The sequence below is a fragment of the Schistocerca gregaria genome, chromosome 2, assembly GCF_023897955.1.
Source record: "Schistocerca gregaria isolate iqSchGreg1 chromosome 2, iqSchGreg1.2, whole genome shotgun sequence".
NCBI lineage: Eukaryota > Metazoa > Arthropoda > Insecta > Orthoptera > Acrididae > Schistocerca > Schistocerca gregaria.
The window spans coordinates 509,952,059-509,976,357 of record NC_064921.1 but is presented as its reverse complement, the minus strand read 5'-3'; the positions used below and the strand labels follow the sequence as shown (position 1 = coordinate 509,976,357).

Sequence of the window (24,299 nt, the reverse complement as noted above, 5' to 3'; positions counted from 1 at the left end):
ATAATTCAGAGGCGGCGTGCTATGTTCGTTACCGGTAGTTTCGATTGACACGCAAAAATTACCGAAATGCTTTGGGAACTGGAATGCGAATCCCTGGAGGGAAGGCGACGTTCTTTTCGAGGAACACTATCGAGAAACTTCAGAGAACCGACATTTGAAGCTGACTTCAGAAGGCTTCTACTCCCGCCAACGTACATTTCGCATAAGGACGACGAAGATAAGAGAAATTAGCGCTCGTATGGAGACATATAGATAGTCGTTTTTTCCTAGCTGTATCTGTGAGTGGAACAGGAAAGAAAGTGATTAGTAGTGGTGCAAGGTACCCACCATCATGCACCGTATGATGGCTTGAGGAGTATGTGTGTGGATGTAGAAGAGACATTCTCGGCAATAGAAAGAAGAAACATATTTGTCGCTATGGAGAAGATGCTTATTATTTTCTGGTACCTTTGTTTCACTTTTATCATGATTTATTTCTTAATTTAACTGTAGAACAATATACTTGAAATCATCAGTATTTCGTTCAATGTTTCTTTTTCTTAGTTCTAAACCGCTTTTAGGATCAACACTTCTTTAGAATCGCTAATTCTCAGACTGCCTAAGGCTTTGCCCTTTATTGAATGCATGCCATGTCTTGCAAGGTGCTTTCATTCTTGATCAACTATGCGGACAAAGAATGCATCTGAAACGGACTGTCGCATAACATACAGTTTATAGACACTAAATACTCACGATTTATAGAAGGATTTATCTCAGCATCAGTACGAGTTGCCATTATTGTACTACAGTGCGTTGATCTCCATTCATTTACCTTAGAATTTTCATTAGGTGCAACCTTTGTTCCAATCCTAAACGTTGAAACAGTTTATGACAGTTCAATACTGGTATTTTGGGGTACTGATCTGAATGAACATCAGTTACTTTAACAGCACTGAACTCCCCTCCCACAAGAAAAAAATATCTATGATCTTTCTGGAAATCAATAAGTTCAAGACAAAGTGACAATTCGTAAGCATTAGCTTTTTCTATAACTTCATTTACAAGTTATCTGTGCTCCGCCACTGTATCCTTGTTTCTGACAGTAACTTTTTCTTTGTCCTGACTAAATTTTTATGGTTTCTCTACAGTATCAGAGGAAATTTTAATAAATGTCTTCTACACCATTACGTGACTTACGGGCCTAAAGATCTTTACAACTAGTCTGTTCAAAAAATGGTTCAAATGGCTCTGAGCACTATGGAATTTAACTTCTGAGGTCTTCAGTCCCCTAGAACTTAAAACTACTTAAACCTAGCTAACCTAAGGACGTCACACACATCCATGCCCGAGGCAGGATTCGAACCTGCGATCGTAGCGGTCGCGCGGTTCCAGACTGTAGCGCCTAGAACCGCTCGGTCATGCCGGCAGGCCTATTCTGTTCCCTTGGATAATAAAGAAAAATCTGACAGCATTCTTCCCACTCTAATGTATACCAATATTATGTAGACATTCTGTAAATAATTCTACATGTTTTTCTTACACCACATTTTCCCTCTGTTTTTGTAATATTTATCATGTGCACACATACTGAAGAAATGATAGGTTGCATAGCGTTCATTGAAAAACAAAAGCTGTAATCAACGAACTAACTACTGGTTTACTTATGCGGCCTGGTGATCTGTGAAAACGTTTCAACAGTGCGTAAGCATCTGTGATAACCTAGAATGTCATGTGGAGTTACGGAAGAAAAAGTCAGTTTTAATTGTTACAAGTGAAAAGCTTTCGCTTCCCTGAGCAAACACCACTAAAAAGTTATCAGTCTTAATGAAATATTGACAGCGATGTACAGCCTCACATTAAAATGAGCAAACATTATGAAGCAATACACCACTGACAATAAATAACTTGGCGACGCTAAAATGCTAATATACAGATCAAGCTGCAGCTTCTCTGAGCTGAAGCCAAGTTACTTGAAGTTTTTGCAATCAATTAAATCGAAATCCTTCATCAGTCAGTAACATATATAGTAAATACTTACCCTCAATACGCAATAGAAAAGCAAAGACTGACACGACAATGAAGACTGTAGCGGCCACACTGATTTTGTTGTGATAAACGAGAAAAACTGAGGACCTGGGTTAAGGCGGTCACACACGTAACTGCATGCTTGACAAGGACGCTTGCGCAAGCGTACTTGAGCAAGCGTGAAGAAATTCCTAGCGCCTAGCCGCCTATACACTTGCTTGTACATGGATTAGTTTATTTATCACAAAATGTCGAGCTCCGACGACGATGCGGTGCCTTTGGCAACCTTTCTGCTTCTGTGACAAAAAAAGGTAAAATGTGACACGTGGAGTAGAGTGGTTAAAGAAACGAAAACATTATTCCTGTATTAACCATTTGTGCTAGGCACACTTATCTCACAGTACTGTTGATTTTCTTCTTTCTTTCTCCACGAAATATCGTGTTCTTTGACGTGAACTACAGTTACAGTACAGCTTTTGTGCAGAATATAATTTAATACAACCAAATGAAAATTAAATCAAGCCAGGTCACAGACAAATGCTTGCACAAGCCTCCCTATTCTTCGGACACACACTCGAGCATACACACTTTAAACGCTTGCACAAGCATGCATAATCGAAATTCGATCAAGCATCAAGCTGCTTGTACATCCTGATGCTTGCGCACATTTATCCTCACACTTTCATGCATGCTTGGGTAAGCACGCTGCGCAAGTGTGCTTGTCAAGCATGCAGTTAGGTGTGGGGCCATCTTTAGATTTTCTTCAGTTTCCATTTAGCAAGATCTCATTCATTGTCTATCGTTTAAAAGATCTGATCAAGTGCGAAATAATTCAGTTGTTTAATATGCCTAATAAGATACCAGTTACAAACGTAAGTTAAATGCGAATTAAATGGGATTCGAAAAACAAATACCTGTTTATTTCTGTCAATGACTGCTAAATCCCAGCTCTATGTATCAGAAGAAAGACTTTTTCTTACGTCATAAACAGGAAACTGTGTCTCGAAAATTTCTGCATTTGGTCTTCCATCCAAGAAAACAAATCGTGGCTTAACCATTTACTTCATAATGTGGGTACCGTGATATATACAGTGATAGTCATGGCGTTACTGGATAAACACCAAACTAACCGACAACTTGTAACCAGACATCACTTTTTCTACTAAGTTGCACATTATTACTGCCATTGGTGATGGTATCGTTCATGTTTACTCCTATTTTACTAGTAACACTGTTAATATACTCGTACTTCGAGTGTCCTCCTGGTTTCGTCAGACGTTAATCGAACAACATTTCGAGAAATGTGTTGTTCGGTATTTAGAATCGTATATCTAGAAACAACATTATATAAACGGAGCGCGCAAAGGTTTTTGAAACCAACATCCGAATGAAAACGTCAGTACTATGTTACCGTCTTCAAAACTATCTTTATCAAACGCCATAGGAACTGAAAACGAGGATTTAAATCATGATGTAGAATTTTCTGGACTACGTGAACTGAACAAATCTTTTCAAACTAATTGTCGGATAACATTTTCACAATAGGATAATTTTTCAGAAAGTAGTAGATTTGATAATCTAGGTCAAAGGTCACGCACGGTAAGCCACCAAAAAGGTTTGTTGTGAAGGAAGTATGACTGAATAGACAGCATTATTTCGTATCATGAAAGGAGGCGATAGTACATTTAAATCTAACGGTGAAAACACTCGCGTAACCATTAAAACACCATTTTCGCGTGTACTTTGCATAATGATAATTCCGTATACTGTCAACTTTGTACACATCACTGCGGTATCATCACTATTTTTACTGGTTCGTAATTAATCTTTGGTTGCCTAAGATCCATGTAGATAAACAATGGCCAAGTGCAGTCACCATTCAGCTGTTGCTAAAAAGAATTTGAGATTTCGTTTTTTGATTAAATTTACATAAGCCAGACGCCATACGATCATCGTGACAACAACTGATAATTTTATATTATGGCAGATTCAAATTTCCCTACAAAATCTGAAGTACGTTTCGTGTCAAAGCAACATGATTGCGCCCGCAGATCCCAGGCGTGGTACCAGAGCGCTGGAAGACGGACCTGCTGCCTGTTGTACAGGCTGTTCGGGGGCCCATGTTACGAAAGACTCGTAAGTGTATCATCGATATTTTTCGTTACTGTTTACTTTTCTTTAATCAGGACAACGTACGTAGTTTCATGATACTGCAACTATCAATGAGACGGACACGATGAACCAAGTAGCACAGTATAAAATGTTTAAATTTTGCGAAAGGTTTACCTATCGATGAGTTTGTCACGATATAAGAGGATTGACTGTCATTCTGCAAGTTGAGCTTCTGTGTGTATGAAGTGTCAACGCACGTCGTGAAACTGTATGGTTCACAATTTGATGTATACTTTTTTTCGTCCACCAGCGTATTTGACCTGATAAGATTGCTTTTCTGTGCCTATAGCATTATTGACAACAAAATCCTGTGTTAACTCAGAACGTTACGTGTAGATAGTATAACTAAAAAGCTTAGATTCGCCGTAAGGAATGTGCTTTACACTACGTCACATTTGAAGCGAATATTTAAAGTATCTTTTGTTAATTCAGATTTCTTATTGTCATTGGCGCACTCGTTAATACTCATGCGAATATGTCACTGTTAACACAATTTCTGTCATTACTAGAAATTTCAACAACGGTTTCATCACGTGCTTTTCTAGCGCCCATGGCACACTATGACCTTCCCTTCGTTAACTGAACATATCCTCCCACAATGACAATGCACTCGCTTTGTGTTTCAAATCCACGAATTTCAATTTCGATGCTTTGTTTTTCAGTTCTCACATTGGATTTAACCCTAGAACACTAAAGAAGGGGAAATGTAACGTTGTTACTAAACAATAGTAAATTTCACTGCTCCGTATTTTATTCAAAGGAAGTCATAATTTACCGTTTATGCTCTAACTAAAGACATATGTAAAGTCTCCAATATTATGTCATGTATAAAATTTCCTGTATTTCACCCTACATTGACAATACCAGATTGCCGGGAAACTCGAATGGGTACCAGCTGCAATCGTAAATTTTACAAGGGTTTAGTAATCTATGTTAAACGCGCTACTACTTCAGTAATGCAGGACATGTGCTCTAGGAAACACCAGAAAAATGATAGTATTGTCAATTCTATTGCGCACCCTTCTTTTTGTAAGCTAAAACGTCTGAAGACACTTACTAAATAGTGTTCGTGCGAATGATTCTATAACTTTCATTAATGCGATTTCCAATTATAAGCTGCTATCTACCCTAAATCATTCCCGTTGACAGATCATATATATTATTTCAACATCCGTTTTTGTCAACACATACTAATCGTACATGGATTAATGAGGTATCGTTACAAACGTTTTTCGACCGGCTTCTGACACTGCATGTCGATGCCGATTTTGCGCTAAAACTTACTATTTGTTGAAAATTTTAACATAAAATATGTTGTTAATTATCATAGACAAAAGGGCATCATGGATGATCAGCTTCATACCTATATTTTACGAAGTTAACTATTTAATCACGAACTACCATTTTCTCTGTTTCAAAGTTCTCATTGACTGAGCTGGTGTCCATCATAAACATCAGTATGATGTGTGATTCCCACGGATATGACGAAATTTTTTATTCATTGAAGCATCGAAGCAAACACTCTCCAGATCCAACCCTGAGGCACTTCTTGTCACACTTGAAATACACAAAGAATGCTGGTTGCAGGCTGATAAAGTTTTCGTCTTCCCATCACAGACGTCCTCTATGGGTGAAAACCCAGGGGTGTGGAAGGCTATTCAAGGCTCCGTTTAAGTCTCAGTGTGATTCTGGTGCGAAATGCTGAAATATCACATTTAGATATGGCATCAGAGTTACTATTCTTGCCACATACCGGCGAGCATTCAACATCCCTTCAGTAATTACCAAACCGCACTCCCAGAGACCACTACCTGGGTGTCAGCTGTTGTCATACAGCTACTCGTCAAAGCCAGTCTAACAATCCTACTATCTTCTCGTGGCGTAGTCCTTCCGGAAGAATTTATGTCTTCTCTTCCTGTCACACTACTGTCTTGAGTCCATCGCATCGCCACGCGTTCTCCAGTCATTGGACAACAGCCAACTGACTGTGTAACCTGTCTGTATGATACAAAATCACTGAGGCTTTCATGGCCTCTTGTTGACATATTAATTCTGTTTCGGATTTTATGGCAGACGTTTGTTTGACGATTTTTCTGACGCTTCGCCACCACGAGTGGCTAGCATTGTCAAAGCTTTACCTTCCATTGCTGGTGGCGGACTGTAGTCCAGCTCGCAATCGGAGATTTTATCTACTCTCCGGCCCAAAGTCTCAGGGTCTTTCTCTGGTCATTTGCTGTGTTTCCCCATGTATTACCTGCAGTGGTACTTCGCTGCAGCACGAGAATCCAAGGTCAGTTTAGCCTGAGGCTTTCAGCTTTCTTGCTGAAGCAGTCATCATGCTTGTGGATTTGTACGGCTATCCTGAACAAGAAGGTGTAGTAGCGCTTCTCCGCAACCAGAATTTCGTGTCAGCGAATTTTATTGTGTGGTCAGACTCACAGTGCGAGCTCCGTCACGGCCGGTTTCTTTACCTGTCCCAGCCTGCAATGCCGCTTACGTTCGGTGAGTCCAGTGCTGATGAATATTTCTATCATTCCCACATAGACCTTTCCAAATGCGGTATATTCTCGACATTGCCAGTTCGTTCCTTTTGTGGTTTGCTGATCTGAGACACTATTTATCTTCTTGGTTGGTTAGTGAATCGCCTTAACGCCGCTTTTGCGCAATATACGGCCGATTCTGTCCGTCACCCTGTGGATGTATGGCAGAAAGGTCGTAACCGACGTTTCTTCTTCCGACGTGTCTCTTCGACGCGTGTTAACTTTCGTGACACTTCCACGCACTGTTAGAGTATCCGTTGCTTTTCGGAACACTTTCCACGAGTTGTATCTCGTGTCACTTTTTCGTGTTGCGTGCATTACGAGCGTAATTAATCATTCTCTTTTTCTGGGTTGGTGATGGTTTGACAGTTTGTCCAGGTATTGGTCCGTGCCTGTAGGTTTTCGATACACACTGTGTCGGAATTCTCACCATTCCTCGTAACCTACACATCTAAAAAGGGCTTCTGTTGATCCTTTTCTACTTCCATAATAAACATTATGTTGGTATAGAGACTGTTCGGCTGTCTTAGGAAGTCACCAAGCTCTTACTCGCCTTGGTTTCACACTGCAAACGTATTGTTGATGTACCTGTACCACACATTAGGTTTACAAGGCGACATGTCCAGCCCCTGTCTTTCGAAATGCTCCATGAAGAAAGTGGCCACCAAGAATTGATGAAATACTTTGGTCATTTTCTGTCTATTACCTGGCAGAAGCATTGAGACGACCGTGATAAGATCGGCAGCATTCCTCTCAGGAGCATGAATTAAAAACTCGACAGATGCACCGAGCGACGTAAGGAAATTTTTGCAAATATGGAGAGCAGATCGACAAGTCGGTTCCTGGCGACAGTGGCCAATCTCAATGAATGATGAGTGACTGTAGAGGAACAGTCCATCCATCAAAAAGGAGCGAACTGCACCTATTATCCCAAGAACTTTTCCTACAGAGGATATCATTGCTAACAACAAAGTGGCTATCCGGACCCTCCGTTGTGAAAAAGTTGAGGAAATATGCAGTACACTGCCTGAGCAAAACCATAGGCATGCAACCCGCAAAAGGAAGAGTTACAAGCTACCGAAAGCCATAACACTGTCAAGAGTATATTGGTACTGCCTCCCGAAAAGATAAATTGTTATGAAGACCTAAGATTATAAGCAGAAGATTCGGAATCTAATAAACCTAAAGACATACCAAAAGTTAAGAACAGATCCGATGCAGTGAATCACATGAAATACGAATCGATTAATCAAGGCATCCTCTCTCAGTGTACGTACAGTGGAACCTGAGCAAATATGGAAGTCCTACCATCTCGACTGAATGAATTACCAAAAATCCATAAACATATTGTACCACAACGACCGATCGTATAAACTGACGGAACACTTGGCCTCTCTGGTTGAGCTGCACATGGGAAAGACTGACACATACGTAAAGGACTCGGGGCATTTTTTGTGAAGCTGAGGAAACAAACTTGGACCAAACGACATATTGATCAGCTTTGACGTTGGTTCTTTCTTCACTAAAGCGCCACTCAGTTATTCTCTGGAGCATATCAGCCCCATTTTCCAACATGACGTCACCAAACAGTTTCAAGAATGTCTTCCCAAGAGTAAATGATGTGGTACAGCGATTTCTACAAAAAGGTGGAAGTCATCACCAAGGTCAGTTCACTTAGTCCAGTGGTAATCAGTTTCTCCAGGGAGCATTTCAAAAGACAGGCGCTGGACATGTCACCTTGTGAACCTAAGCTGTGCTACAGGTGCATCAACAATACGCTTGTAGTGTGCAGCCGCGGTAACAGCTTGGTGACTTCCTAACTCAACTAACAGTCTCCACACCAACATTAAATTTTATTATGGAAGTAGAAAAGGATCAAAAGATATCCTTTCCAGATGTGTACCTGGACAAACTGTCAAATCGTCATCGACCCAGAAAAAGGAAACAATTAATTACATTCGTAATGCACGCAATATGAATAGTAAGCTGCAGCACCTCGGACACAAGATGGAACACATGGGAAGTGTCTAAGAAGTGATGGGCACTCCACCAGTTGTATAAGAAGTGTCACGGAACATAGCATGAGGCAGAGTAACACGTCAGAACAGGAAATGTCAGTTAAAGCCTTTCTTCCATACATCACCAGAGTGATGGACAGAATCGGCTATATATTGAGCAAACACAGCATAAAGATGATTTACAAACCAACCAAGAAGATCAAAGAGTGTCTCAGATCAGCAAAAGACAAAAGGGACCAACTTGCAATGTTGGGAATGTACTGAATGTGGAAAAGTCTTTGTGAGAATTATTGGAGAACCCATCAACACCAGGACCAATGGACGTAAACGGTACTGGAGGCAGGGACAGATTGAGAAATCTGTCGTGGCGGACCACGTAATAAAATTCGCCACACAGATGTTGTTGTGGAGAAGAGCTACATTGCCCGCTTGTCCAGGGAAACCATAGAAATTCCACAAGCATGACACTGATTCAACAAGAAAGAGGAAAGCCTCGACCTAAACGGATCTTTGATACCTGTGCTGCAGCGAACTACCGTTACATTTAACAAGGGGAGAACAACAGCGGAAATAACCGGAAGAAAGCCCTCAAACACTCGCGAGACAATTACATATAATCTCTGGCCGTAGGCTAGACTCCAGTCCGTCACCAGTAGTGGAGGGTGAAGCTTGGACCATGCCAGCCACTTGCACTAGCGAAGCGTCGGAAAAATTATGAAACAAATGTTGGCTGAAGAACCCGAGACAGAAGCCGACAGGCAATATGTCGCTAAGATGCTCCCATGTTCCTTACGACAATGATCCGACGTTGTCAAAGTCTGAAAGATGCCGATACGCTGCATATGGTCGTCCTCTTGGCATACTATGTTATGATCTGCGCCTGAAAAGTTTCATTTGCGTTAGATACATCCACAAGGCATTATGTACTCGCACTAATTTTCATATGTAGGAATGGCTTCTTTTCAGTATTGAAACTGTGTCCGTATAAGGATGACATTTTAATCAGTGTATCCCACAGGGATGGAAATACTGGTGTACCAGTTTCTTAGTGTTCGATTATATTCATGGTGCAACATTTTTCATTTCTGTCATGTATTTGTATACTTGTACCTAGTGAGGTGGCTCAGTGATTAAGATATGGCACCTGTATCCATGAGCAACTGGGTTCAAATTCCCATCTATGCATCCTGACTTACGTTTTCCTGGATTCCCCTAAATAACTTCACACAGTTGTCGACAGGATTCCTTCTACAAGCCCAAGCCAAATATATTTCTCCTTCTTTTCCCAAATAAACTAGTGTTCCGTTTTCAATACATTCTTCTTCCTATTTGTAAAAAAAATAATAGTAACTGCTAGCAGGCAGTGTTACAGAGGAAAGAAAGGAAGATCTGTGTTAATGTCTCGTCGGCAACAAGATCTTTACAGATGGACCACATCCTCAGATTGGACAATGAAAGGGATATTAAGCAAATCAACAACGACCTTTCCAAAGAAATTATCCAAGAATTCACTAAAAGTGATTTATAGAAAAGCACAAGAACCTAAATCGAGATGATGGGATTTGCGACCGAGCAGCTCAGTTCCTAACATCGCCTAGTTCCTTCTTCGGTAACGATTTGTTGTTTACCTAATTTTTTATGATCCAAGAAGTACTAGAGAGTCATCTTGAGCCACAACCATTCAAAAGCCCATGCTTTTCATCAGTGTCAGTCACAGTAGGGTCCTTGGACGCCCACCTGTCTCGATTGCTTCCCAGTTGACGTGGATTGTGGTAAGTACCTTTATGTGTGGGGAGTATTCTTTGAGCAAACTGATACAGTTCCGAAAGCGACAAGGAACAGAAATTCCATATTGGACATAGTTCAGAGAAGGTCATTGTATCAGTCGCCTTTGAGGGAAGACGTCAGATACACCATTCTAGCAAATAGAGCTACATTGTCCCTGCCGTAGCTGGCCGTTGTGACCGAGCGGTTCTAGGCGCTTCAGTCCGGAACCGCGCTGCTGCTACGGTCGCAGGTTCGAATCCTGCCTCGGGCATGGGTGTGTGTGATGTCCTTAGGTTCGTTAGGTTTAAGTAGTTTCTAAGTCTAGGGGACTGATGACCTCAGATGTTAAGTCCCATAGTGCTTAGAGCCATTTGAACCCTTTTTTTTCCTGCTGTAGACGGGCAGTCCAAAACATGCGCTTAAAGAGTTCCACGGCAGTCCTGTTGTCTTTATGCGAATCACCATTGCCGCATTATATGTGATTTTCAATAGTACTCTTAAGGAATAGTGGCTTGTGTATGCAACGACGACTTATCTAGAGAGATGATTCGGTTGCTTACACGATTTCTTATTGATTTGTTTTGTTATTATTGATTTCTTAGGCAGTATGCAGAGCTGTGGGCCAGTACTCTCGTCAAAACAGGCGTTAAATGACGACCGACCCTTTTACCCTCACTTTTTTCACCAGAGCAGTTCACTCCAACAGCTACAGTTAAACTCAGAATTAGGTACTCATGATATGTAAGTCCATTCCCAAATTGATTTTAGAGACAAGAGTTTTCCATGCACATGGCCACCGCGATTATACCTCACGCGCGACTCTCAGCCACGAGCCGGTACAAGGTCTGATGTCATCATTCTTACCTGCCAATCGAGCTTTATAATGCGTGAAACAACGTCATCACGACGTCTCCAAAATGAAACCTATCTGTAATTTATCTTATCATCGGTATCAACTGACAGTTTGTGCGTTCGGGTGCCAAGGGCTACGTAATCTTGGAAAAAACTTAAAAATAAAATTAACCGATGGTTCTTCAAATTTTTATTCACTTCTTCAGGATTAATACGTTTCGAGAAGTGGAAAGTAACGCTTGTCTTTCTTTTCATATCGGTAGAGATAGGAGACGAGAATGATTTTGAGTTAATTGAGAAGTGAATAATAAAATATTTAGGTGGAGGGCAATGTCCAATTTACAGAACCTAGGTTTCCTCCACTACTAACTACATTTAACAGGATTTTAATGTTCTTCTATGACACAGCAAAAATTTAAAGACGACTACATTCTTCCTTCATCAACCCACTGACTAACCTTTTTCCCCATAGTCGACCCCTATATTAACTATTTCAATTTATGAAAATAATCATATTTTGTCTTATACCCTTTCTCAAACTTATATGACTCTTGATAGGAATTCATTGAAGTGATGAAGAGTGATGACAATACTGTTTTAGATGTTTTTGTAAACCCGAAAAAATACCGGCATGTACAACGTCACTAGACATTTCTCACGCCTATACCGTGTATCACATTTCTTCTTCCTTGCTTTGTACACTGCACAATTTCTAAAGGGTGTTTTCTTAGCAAAACCTGAGAAACCACTAAACAGACCAACTTCTCAGCTTTCCAACGGTATATAACATGTCATGCCATCTATTACCAGAGAAGAAAGACGAAGAAGGGGCTATAGCTGCTCATCCCGTGTCGCAGCCTGCACTATAATAACAGACTTGAAAACTGTGGCTGCTGCGTGTTAAAATTTGGTAGAAGAAATGATTGGTACCAATAAGAACATGAAGAATACAAAAACTTGTAAACCGAGTAAGGCGTCGGGATTTTGGACACTTTACATGTCTGGTGCCTTAATTTGACGTGTCGTTTATAGTGTTGCAAGACACTCGTTTTGCAACATGGGATAGGTTTTTGTGTATATATTTCACTTGTTTGAGATTTAATACAAGTGGCATCGAGAGTGACGAGGACAACTCCCTTACGTAAATTTACATGTTAAAGTAAAGTAGAAACAGGGTAGAAACATCACTGGAGGGCAAGCCAGTTTTAGTTAGCCACGCTGTGACACAATGGCCTGCAGAGCTGCAGCCTAGTCAAGGTCAAGCGCAGGAGACGTACATGGCAGAGAACTGGGGGAAGAACGGTGTATCACGTGAATAGCGCTCAAGGACATAACTTACCAGTCTTGTGGATAATGGAATGTTAATAACGGGGGTATCAGACCTGGCTGTTCACTTGAAAGCCAGCCAATTATACGACACTGTACTTATTAAGCTTTATGCTGATTGGATGAAAGAGCGACTGCCATTGGCTGTTCCATCCAGTGTCCAACCCCACAGTAAAGAGAAGGGAAGCTAGGCTAAGGAGACGCGCAACTGACTAGAGCGACAGGCGCTTTCCCTTGTGACGTCGTCGAGTGTGGTTGGAGGGCATCCCTCTCTGACGTGACGACAGAGAAAGGAGATACATTGGTGTGAACACTTTGCTCACCCGGCCCCAAAATTCAGTCACGAGCTGGCTGAATTCTTTTCGTAAATCTCCTGAATGGAGAATGAAGAGAACCAATAAAGTTAAATCCTTGCGAGAACAGTGAGGGCAGAGTAACAGACGGCTCGCTAAGATTGCGCATGTGCTTGGCTACTAAAAGCAGACTAGGTAAAGAACACAGCACGCCATTTAATATAAATGTCGTATCACAAGCCAGTTTTTACTCCAGTGACACGAAGCTCAAAGTAGGAAGACCTGTCCCCCTTGTAGTATTTCCAGAAATTACTTATTTTCTTCGTGTGCTCGACGGTTACATTTGGTTAACATTTGTGGGGAAGAGTAAAATTTATTAGAGCCAGTAACATCGTTCAGCTCGACATTAGGATAGTCTTCCGCCAGAGAGTCTTTCTCTCACTTAAAATAATTAACTATCCCGAATTTTGTTATATTATTGATCTTTTTATATTTTATGTTATTTGAGAAATTTAATACCAGGCGATACCTGACATTGCTGCTGTGCATTTTAATGACCCAGTGATTCCAATAAATACAATTATAGGGATTAGTTGTTGTCTGTTCTAAGATAGAGGTACCCTTCCCACCTCATTGAATATATTAGGAACATTGATGGCAGTTATTCTTTGAAGTCTAAACCCTTGGTGAGTAATAGCACGTTTCCTTACGGGTCTGGTACTAACTGCGTTATGCATACTGAGTGGAATCGTGGACGCAATGAAAGCATAGGATTCACTTATTACCAACCAGAAGCGTGTTTAGAACTGATTCTTCCCGTGCCTTTACAATTATTATACAATTCACCCATGGGACATGTAACTAATTAACTAGTTAATGAAAATTATGTTGAGCAGACATTGCTTTTCATCAGTTAAGATGGCACCGATGAGATAAGTAGAGATGATATAAAACATACATACACTAATCCTTGTTCCACAGATCATGAATACGACATTTCGTAATGATTTGGAATGCAGACTGGTAAGAAAAGAATTTTTGAAAAAGAGAAATTTGTTAACTTCGGATACAAATTGAAGTTTTGTAGAAAGTCTTTTCTGAAGGTGTTTGTCTGGAATGCAGCCCTGTACAGAAATGAAACGCAGACGATGGACCGGCCAGACAAGAAGACAATAGCATATTTGAAATGTATTATTACAGAGGACTGATGAAGTTCAGATGAGAAGATCGAATAACTAATGAGGAGGTACAATACCGAACTAGGAAGAAAGAAAACCTATGCAAAAAATCGCTCAAATGGCTCTGAGCACTATGGGACTTAACATCTGAGGTCATCAGTCCCCTAGAACTTGGAACTACTGAAACCTAAGTAACTTAAGGGGGGTAGGACGTCAAACGGGCCGACTTGGAGCAGGAGAGGCACCACAGGACATTTTATTTTCTACTGTCTATACTTTTACACAGCCGGTCAGAGTGGCCGTGCGGTTCTAGGCGCTACAGTCTGGAACCGAGCGCCCGCTCCGGTCGCAGGTTCGAATCCTGCCTCGGGCATGGATGTGTGTGATGTCCTTAAGTTAGTTAGGTTTAATTAGTTCTGAGTTCTAGGCGACTGATGACCTCAGAAGTTGAGTCGCATAGTTCTCAAAGCCATTTTATACTTTTACAAATAAATTCATAAAACTTTGTCAGCATGACCAGGAAGGATTCACACTCATAGCAATGGAAGTGCAAAAACATAAGAAAATAATTTTTTTAGATATGAAATTTCATCATTTTTTCACTTGTTGCTATAGGTACATTTTTCTTCACAAGTAAGAGAGATTCTTTGATGAATTTTGCACGGCATACAAACCATACTTACAGGTGTATGAAACTGTAGAATTTTCCAAATCTATTAAAAACTGTGGTAAAAATTTAGATAATTAACTACAAAATTTGATTTTTTTCTAAACATAAAGTTTAAAACGTAACAGCTCATTCATTTTTTCATAAATTAAATAGATTCTAGAGTTTCAGACACCTGTAAGTATGGTTTGTATGCTGTGCAAAATTAATCGAAAGTCTTTCTTACTTATGAAGAGAAGTGTACCTATAGCAACAAATGTAGCCAATAGTAAGTGAAAAAAAAATGATGAAATTTCATATGTAAAAAATTATTATGTTATGGTTTTGAACTTCCGCTGCTACGAGTGTGAATCCTGAATCCTTCCTGGTCATGCTGACAAAATTTTATGAATTTACTTGTAAAAGTATAGACAGTGGAAATTAAAACGTCCTGTGGTGCCTCTCCTGCTCCAAGTCGGCCCGTTTGACGTTCTACCCCCCTTAAGAACATCACACACATCCATGCCCGAGGCAGGATTCGAACCTGCGACCGTAGAAAACCTATGACATAACTTGACTGAAAGTAGGGATCGGCTGATAGTACACACCCAGTGGCATCATTTTCAGTCTGGTAATAGAGAGAATCGTTGATGGTAAGAACTCTAGAGGGAGAACAAAGCTCGAACACAGTAAACAAATGAGTATAGATAGTAGTACTTACGGAGAGATGAAGAGACCTGCGTAGGATGGACTAGTGTGGAGCGGCACATTAAAAACCAATCTTCATACTGAAACCTGCAACAACGCAAGATGGCTAATGACATAGGAATCAACAACAGACAGAAGTTGTATCAGATTTCCAAGGACTTTTGCAATGATTTGAATGCCTAGTGCCCGTTCCTTCGAAAGAACAGACACCACGCAGATCCAACAGCTGTGAAACAGTACATGTAAAAACAAAAGCAACGAACATTAACGAGCAAAATGATATTACAAAAAAAATGGCGCAGTGGTTACCGCACCTGCCTAGTAAGCTGGAGATCCAGGGTTCGAATCCCGGTACAGTGCACATTTTCGCTCGTCGCTGTTGATTTTGCTTAATGTTCAGCTGCAGCTGATAGCAGCGATCCCCCTTCAGTTTACAATTCTTGAAATGGTTGCGTATTTCAAGAGGTGAATGAGGAATGTAGATACTTGGGTTGTTCAAAAAGTGAATGGCACTATAATTTTTTTATTTTCACAGGAACCATTTACTGAACAAACGAATTCTTGGGTCAACATTTGTAAAACTCTAATTCCTCTCTCCCAAACCCCACCCTATGGGGAGAGTTTTAGATTTAGCGAATCAAAATTTACGAAGTAAATAAGTATTTTTTATTTATCCGCAGCCATTTCCATGCAAAAATGAGGACATGGATTTTGTTTTTAATTACAGTGCCAACTACCAAGAATCAAAACAAATGTTTAAGACAAAATGTACGTAGTTTTTTATGTATGATCTGATTCTGCAATAAAAAATGGGGGTTCCCATTTGATATTTTAAAGGTACCTCCCACCCTACCCCCAGGGCGCTGGGTTGGTGGGCTAATTTTAGCACCAGCAGATGTCCCCCTAAAAAATAAACAACTTTGGATTCTAAACATTTTTTCGTGTGAAGCTTATTTTTCGATTTATTCTGGTTTCTCAACTTAAAATTTACATCCTTTGTATTACTGCAAAGGAGACTGGTTAGGTCAAGAAGCATACCTGGAACAATTTTTCGATTTAAAACAAACTATTGTGAATTTATGAAGGGAAGAAGGAGAGCAGGAACGAAAATTAGAACATCTGGAATAGACAGCAGACGTCGCATTTTAAGCAGACTTGACTACACACTGTCGACAGTAATACACTGCAAGGTGATAAAAAATTTATTTCTGGTTTGATGGGGATGCATTTAAAAAGAAAATCGCGTTGTGGAAGGGAGAAATCTTGACAAAAAAAAAAAACACCGTCAAATTTGTCCTGAGTTCCTTGGCGTTAGAGAAAATGCGAAGTCATTATGGCCATGAAAGAATTACAAGGATGGTTTCCTAAAAGTTTTGGCGACACTTCCAGTCTTACACCTGTTTTCGACGCCATTTGCCGTTTCAGTTGAAAGCGCCGATGTGCACGTGCAGATGGAACTAATTGATCTGCAACGTAACTCCCATTTAAAAGACAAATTCTTTCGCGATAAAACTATGCAGTTGGTCTATGTTGTTTCCCCTGGGAAGAGTTTCCACGTCTTCATAATGAGGTTGTAAACATGATAAAGTATTTCCATCAGCATATGTATGTGGAAGACTTTTTTCGATTATTGGAACTAAATAAGTCACGATTACGTGCAACCTGAGTGAGAAAACCCGTGAAACTGTCAGCGTCTGTCCATATGACGGCAGTGTGTACCAGATAAACATTATATTATGTCTTCAGCGCGCCAAATATATATATATATATATATATATATATATATATATATATATATATATATATATGGACATGTGTCCGGAAACGCTTAATTTCCATGCTAGAGCTCATTTTCGTTTCGTCAGTATGCACTGTACTTCCTCGATTCACCGCCATGATTTCATACAGCATTACCTGTGCTGCTAGAACATGTGCCTTTACAAGTGCGACACAACTTGTGGTTCATGCACGATGGAGCTCCTGCACATTTCAGTCGAAGTGTTCGTACGCTTCTCAACAACAGATTCGGTGACCGATGGGTTGGCAGAGGCGGACCAATTCCGTGGCCTCCACGCTCGCCTGACCTCAACCCTCTTGACTTTCATTTATGGGGGCAATGGAAAGCTCTTGTCTACGCAACCCCGGTACCAAATGTAGAGACTCTTGGTGCTCGTATCGTGGACGGCTGTGATACAATACGCCATTCTCCAGGGCTGCATCAGCGCATCAGGAATTCCATGCGACGGAGGGTGGATGCATGTATCCTCGCTAACGGAGGACATTTTGAACATTTCCTGTAAAAAAGTGTTTGAAGTCACGCTGGTACGTTCTGTTGCTGTGTGTTTCCATTCCATGATTAATGTGATTTGAAGAGAAGTAATAAAATGAGCTCTAACATGGAAAGCAAGCGTTTACGGACACATGTCCACACAACATATTCTCTTTCTTTGTGTGTGAGGAATGTTTCCTGAAAGTTTGGCCATGAAATCAAGTTGTATGGAATGCGACTACACTGCCATTTAAATGCGGCGCTTTCAGAGTTTCCCTCTCTTCCCCTTCTCATGCTCCAACAATGTGGCATGGCGGTGTGGGAAGTGTACAGCCAGGAGAGAGAGATACGGCTTACATGCCTAATTCTTAGTTGTCCCTATGGTAGATGATAGAGAGAATTGTAACCCCATTCCAAAACGTCTTTAAATCTTCATATACTTCACGAGATAAATACAGTCATTTAACAGTGAAAGTAACGGACACTGGAAACACTGTGTGGCGATGAGTATAAAGTCCTCGCTGCCTAGACTCTAGACAGTCTAGCTGAAAACTGCAACAAGCAAGAGTCCATGCAGCAAGCAGGAGTCATGCAGGAAGCACATAATAACACCAATACTTAGAGCACTTGTCTGTGTGATTTTTTAAAAGAAAGGATACTTTTACGTGATCTGTTAGCATTATTGAACTCTTGGACATCAAACAAACCGTTAGATCATTTCATGGTTGACACTCGAGAGCATTCCATAATAGTCTCTTTGGTAATGAATGGTTTTTGTCGACGGACCCGACGTTGGTGAAAATAATTATGGAATGCATTTTCTGGAACGGAATGCAACTGAACAATCGTGTTCTACACTACACCTTCCTCGGCTGTGGGATCCCTTTCGGCTGGTATTTTCAGCTGGAGGAATAGCAAACAATTTAAAAGAGCCCCTTGTGAGAGAGTAGGGGATCTTGAACCTGGGATGGAAAGCATATTTCTAATGTGTTCTGTCTAAACCAGCAGAGAAAAATTGCGTCTTAATAACGCACAATAAACCACTACACCTTATAAAAAGATTGGTCATATGACTATCGACAAGATAAGGGGTATATTAGTGTTTAGCGTTCCGTCGACGACGATTTCATTAGATACGGCTTACAAACTCAAATAAATTGGACAAGGATGGGAAAGGAAATCGGTCGTGTGATTTTCAAAGAAACCATCGGGGTGTTTGAATACAGCAGTTCAGGGAAATAACGCAAACGCGAAATCTGTCTGACTAGATGGGTGTTTGGACCGCCCTCCTAAAGGCCATTACAGGTTTTAACCACTGAGTCAACTCGCTCTGTCGGCCGGACACAAGCAATGAGCCGACATTAGACGGTTCAGTTTGGAAATTCAACCCTCAGCCTTATTTCACTTTGTGACAAATATGCTTCTCAGCGTTCATTCGCAGTATTAACTACAGCCTGAATGCAGAGTTACACCACGTAATGAGTAAGCGAGATTGGAAATTGGAAATTTGTGGTAAGGACTATGGGACCAAACTGCTGAGGACATCGGTCCCTAGGCTTACACACTAATTAAAGTAACTTAAGCTAAGGACAACACACACGCCCATGCCCGACGGAGGACTCGAACCTCCAACGGGGGCAGCCGCACGAACCGTGACAAGACGCCTCAGGCCGCACGGAGTAATCGAGATTCTTTACGCGGAAAATTTATGCGATGTTCAATACCTGAATTTTGTAAAGAAAACAGATAACTGTGAAGCAGTGTGAAGGAAAATATGCACAACGCCGGAATCAGGCACTGCCGTTTCTGTCGCATGAAGTAAAGCGGATCTTGTAGGCACGCCGGAAAAAACTGCACATCCTAGGCAGGAGAAAGGCAAAATCAGAGACCGTTTCTCAAGCCTTTCAGCTCGCAAAATTAGACACCGTCTCTCAAGCCTCCATCGTCGAAATAAACGACCATTCCTCAGTGCCTTTCAGCTCTTAAGCTAGGAAAAATTTCCAGTCATCACAACCAAAAGGCAGAAAATAATCGAGCAAGCATTTTGTCCTAATGTGTCTCTACAAGCACTATGCGATTCTAAAGAAATAGGCGAATAAACGAACATAGGCGTTATTAGAAACGTAGTCGGAGATTACGAGCGATCTAGTTCTTAATAAATTACGCAGCTGAAGTCTAATCGTATACGCAATTGTGAATGCAATTCTTTTTATCATTAATCCATCACACGGATAGGACGCAAATCGAAAAGTGATGTCAGAGGAAAGGGTGCAGTATATTTTACATAATTAAGAAACTGTGTGAAATCTTACAGTAAGATGGGTGTTGCATGTCTTAAATGGAGACCCAAAAGTTAATGTGAAAGTTAATTTTTTAGAGATACTTGGACCACTTGAAAATCAATCCAATTTATTTTGTGTACAGATATGTTACTGCGGAAGAGATTTTATTTCAGACCGATGCAGCAAACAAGCCAACAGCACCAAAAAAGGTGCACTCTGGTTCGTTTCCGAGAAAGATAGAGTTTTGGCAATGGGAAAACCGAGGGATCGAAGAACACTAACTGATCAAAAGTGTGCGCATACCTACTAGTAGACATTACTGTATTATGGGGTGTGTCAGCTCTTCTCCTTTATGACGGCTTAAACTCTGCAGGGGACACTTTCAGTGAGGAGGTGTCTGAAAGTCGTTGGACGAAAGGCAGATCATTCATCCTTAAGAGCTGAAACCATAGAAGGCAGTGATGTCGGACGCTCGGGTCTGGAGCGAAGTCGGTGTTCTAACTCATCCCCAAGGTGTTCCGTTGGGTGCAGATAGGGGCAGTGGGCAGATCAGTCCACTTCAGGAAAGTATTACCCACAAACCATTGCCTCTCACACGCTGCTTTATGACTGGCTGCCTTGTCACGCTGATACAAGCAATAATCGTCTCCGAACTGTTCCTCTATTCGTACACAGTATACAGTGCTGTAAAACATGTTTATATCCTTCTGTATTTAGCGTTTTCGTAAGTGCAACAAGAAAACTATACCACAACGACGAAAAGCGCTCCCATACCATAACGCTGCCTCCTCCATACGTCACTGTTGGCACTACGCATGATGTCAGGTAATGTTCTCAAGGCTTTCGCTAAACCCAAACCCCTTCCATCAGACTCACGCAGGGTACAGCGTGACTCATTACTCAGTGACACTCGTTTCTAGTCATTCACTGCCCAATGGTGTTGCTGTTTACTCCATCTCACGCGTCTCTTGGCAGTGACTGAAGAACGTGTGGCTCACGAGGAGATACTTGACCATAATTCTACATTCTTTTTTCTCCCTACGCACAGTCACTGTGCTAGCTGGACTGCTGGTAGCACTTTGGAACCCTCGAGTGATTCCTTCCGCTGATTTCACGCGATTTTTTATAATCACCCTCCGAAATGTTCGATGTCCCTGTTCATTAGTTCATCAGGCCTGTCTGATCTTGATTTATCTGTGATTGTTCCTTCGTATTTATAGTTCACAAACACATCCCCACATGGCCGGCTTTAAAGGGGTTGAAGCGTCACTAATTGAACTGTTACTGTGGTGAGCCTCTCCTGACATTTAGTGGTCAATTCCAAATTACATGGTGTTGTCCATATACTTTTGTTCATATAGTGTATGTAGGCTGTCCCTGGGGGAATGACCAACATTAAGGGACATAGGACATCAGTGGGCTTTCTGGATCAGATTGACCTCTGAACTCTGAGTTGCCTACATTCAGGGCGAGGGGTCCATGGCCTTTGATCTTGATCGACATCATTTGTCTGCCATGTAACTCTGAATGTCATCTGTGCTATCATCAGTAACATTCAACTAATGATGTCCTCAATCAATCAATTTAATAAACAAAAATTTTAAAAATACAGGATGGTGGAAGTAGCTCAATTGTGCTAACGGAAAATTAAAAATGCTCTCCCTCTCTCGTCCCACTCTATCCCTCAATAACTCCAGTCAGTCATAGCACAGTATTAAAAATCCAAAATGAAGTAAATAGTCTAATTGTGTTAGTGGAAAATTAAAAAACAAAAAAGACCTGTTCTCCTCCATCTCCAACATATCAAAGTGCAGTACTCCTTATCCAATGTGGCGGAAATAGCAAAATTGTATTAGGGGAAAATTGAAAATCATGTCCTCTTCCATTCTCTCACCAGCCAAACATAAGTAGTAAAAAATGAAATATGAGGGAAACAATTGTGTGCTGTATCCCCCTCCCCCTTTCCAAACAATCATAGTGCTGTATTCCCAGTGGAACACTGGGAATATTCTCTGCTGTATTCCCCCTCCTTCTCTGTCTTTCCAACCAATTTGGGTGCAGTACTCCCAGTGGGAAGTTAGAAACCCATTCTCCCTCTCCTTCCTCCTCCCATTATCTCTAGCAGTATTAAAAATCCTAGCAATGTTAATAGGACAGTTGTGCATTATATTCCATGCCCGTCCTCTCCGTCTCAAACTAGTAAAGTGTAGAATTTAAATGTTGTGGCAGTTATGTAACAAAAATACTTAACCTCCAAGGCAAATATATTCATTGTTTCTTAGAGAATCAAAGACATGAAAATGTAATCATGTTACATTATTTATGTACACACACACACACACACACACGCATGCATGCACACACAAAACTGTGTCAAAATGACTTATAATTATAATATATTAGCTGTAAAAGACCCACTTTACATTGCTTTTACTATCATGTGTTTTTGTGAACATTCCAGATCACTCGAGAGCACAGTAAAAATGAACATTCAAAATACCATAAAAATGTTTATATATACACAAAAAATACTCTCAAATGGTTAAAAGTATTCTCCATTATCCTAAAATCCATTGAAGTATTCAGTACCCTGATTTGAAATAAGTACTCTGCTGTCTCTTTTTTATATGACAACATTTTACACGGATATCAAAACATTTGAGAATGTTAACAAAAATTCTTGAACTTTCTAGAATCTAAAATATTTTAGAACATTCTTTAACATTCAAAATTATTCATTAAATCTCAATGACATAGATAAGTCTCGAACTATTTCCCTGAAAATATACATAAAAATGAACATTCAAAATATAATGTTTATATATACACAAAAAATACTCTCAAATGGTTAAAAGTATTCTCCATTACCCTAAAATCAATTGAAGTATTCAGTACCCTGATTTGAAATAAGTACTCTGCCTATCGCCTCTTTATACAACATTTTACACAGATATCAAAACATTTGAGAATGTTAAAAAAATTCATCAATTTTCTAGAATCTAGAATATTTTAGAACATTCTTTAGCATTCAAAATTATTCATAGAATCTCAATAACATAGATAAGTCTCGAACTATTCCCCTGAAAATATACATAAAAATGAACATTCAAAATATCATAAAAATTAAATGAAACAACAAGTTTACTGTTACCAGTCACCATTTTATTTATTTCCACAGCGTGTTTCAAAGGCGTCTATATTGTTTGTTTACAAATGTGACAGTATGCTTGTGATGTGTTACGACAGCATATAGGAACCCGTGACCGCTGGAGGCAGTGCCACAAGTTCCTCCAAAAATCGTAACATAACACACACTCAAATGTCATACTAAATAATTCAAATCCACCCAATGATAAAAGGTTTAAACCTTTGAAACGCGTCGTGAAAATAAATAAAATGGCGACTAGTGACAGTACACTTGTTGTTTCATTTAATGTCAATAACAGTCACGGTAAAGCCTAACCTAAAATGCTCACACTTAAAATATCATAAAAATGATTATATATACACAAAAAATACTCTCAAATTGTTAAAAGTATTCTCCATTACCCTTAAATCCATTGAAGTATTCAGTACCCTGATTTGAAATAAGTACTCTGCCTATCTCTTCTTTATACAACATTTTACATGGATATCAAAATATTTGAGAATGTTAACAGAAATTCATGAACTTCCGAGACTCAGGAATACTTTAGAACATTATTTAACATTCAAAATTATTCATAAAATCTCAGTGACATAGATAAAGCTCATACTATTCCCCAGAAAATATATATATATATATATATATATATATATATATATATATATATATATATATACTCTCAATAGTCTTGTATTTAATTCAGTGAAAGAAAACTTTGCCACATTTGTCATATTTATATTTGGTTTTCCATTCCTAGAGCAAGATTCATGTAACTAACTATGAGAAAAGCATTATTCTTTCACATTAATACTGCAACATCTTAATGTTTGTCTTTGAGCCTAACTTAGATTCATGTAACTAACTATGAGAAAAGCATTATTCTTTCACTTTATACTGCAACATTTTAATGTTTGTCTTTGTGCCTAACTTATAATGACACTAAATGCTAATCTTATTGTAAATTGCACTCTTTTAAACTGAAACAGTAGTTCAGTAGATGTGAGAGGAATCAGCAAAGTAAGTATTGTTTTTTTACCTTTGCCTGATATTATGTTTGCTTCAATTATATTGTTTGATAACTGTTCAAAGCCATTTCTAG

General features: G+C 39.9%; 1 protein-coding gene across 1 annotated transcript in view; it reads left to right on the top strand.

Moving 5' to 3' along the window:
* The first annotated feature begins 3,790 nt into the window (after nucleotides 1–3,790).
* LOC126329181 (voltage-dependent anion-selective channel-like) overlaps nucleotides 3,791–24,299 on the top strand; it is a 60,208-nt gene continuing 39,699 nt past the window's right edge. The window contains exon 1 of the mRNA XM_049996131.1: nucleotides 3,791–4,140. Within this exon, the coding sequence (XP_049852088.1) occupies nucleotides 3,985–4,140 (156 nt within the window). The 5' untranslated portion in view covers nucleotides 3,791–3,984. The remainder of the gene's footprint in view (nucleotides 4,141–24,299) is intronic.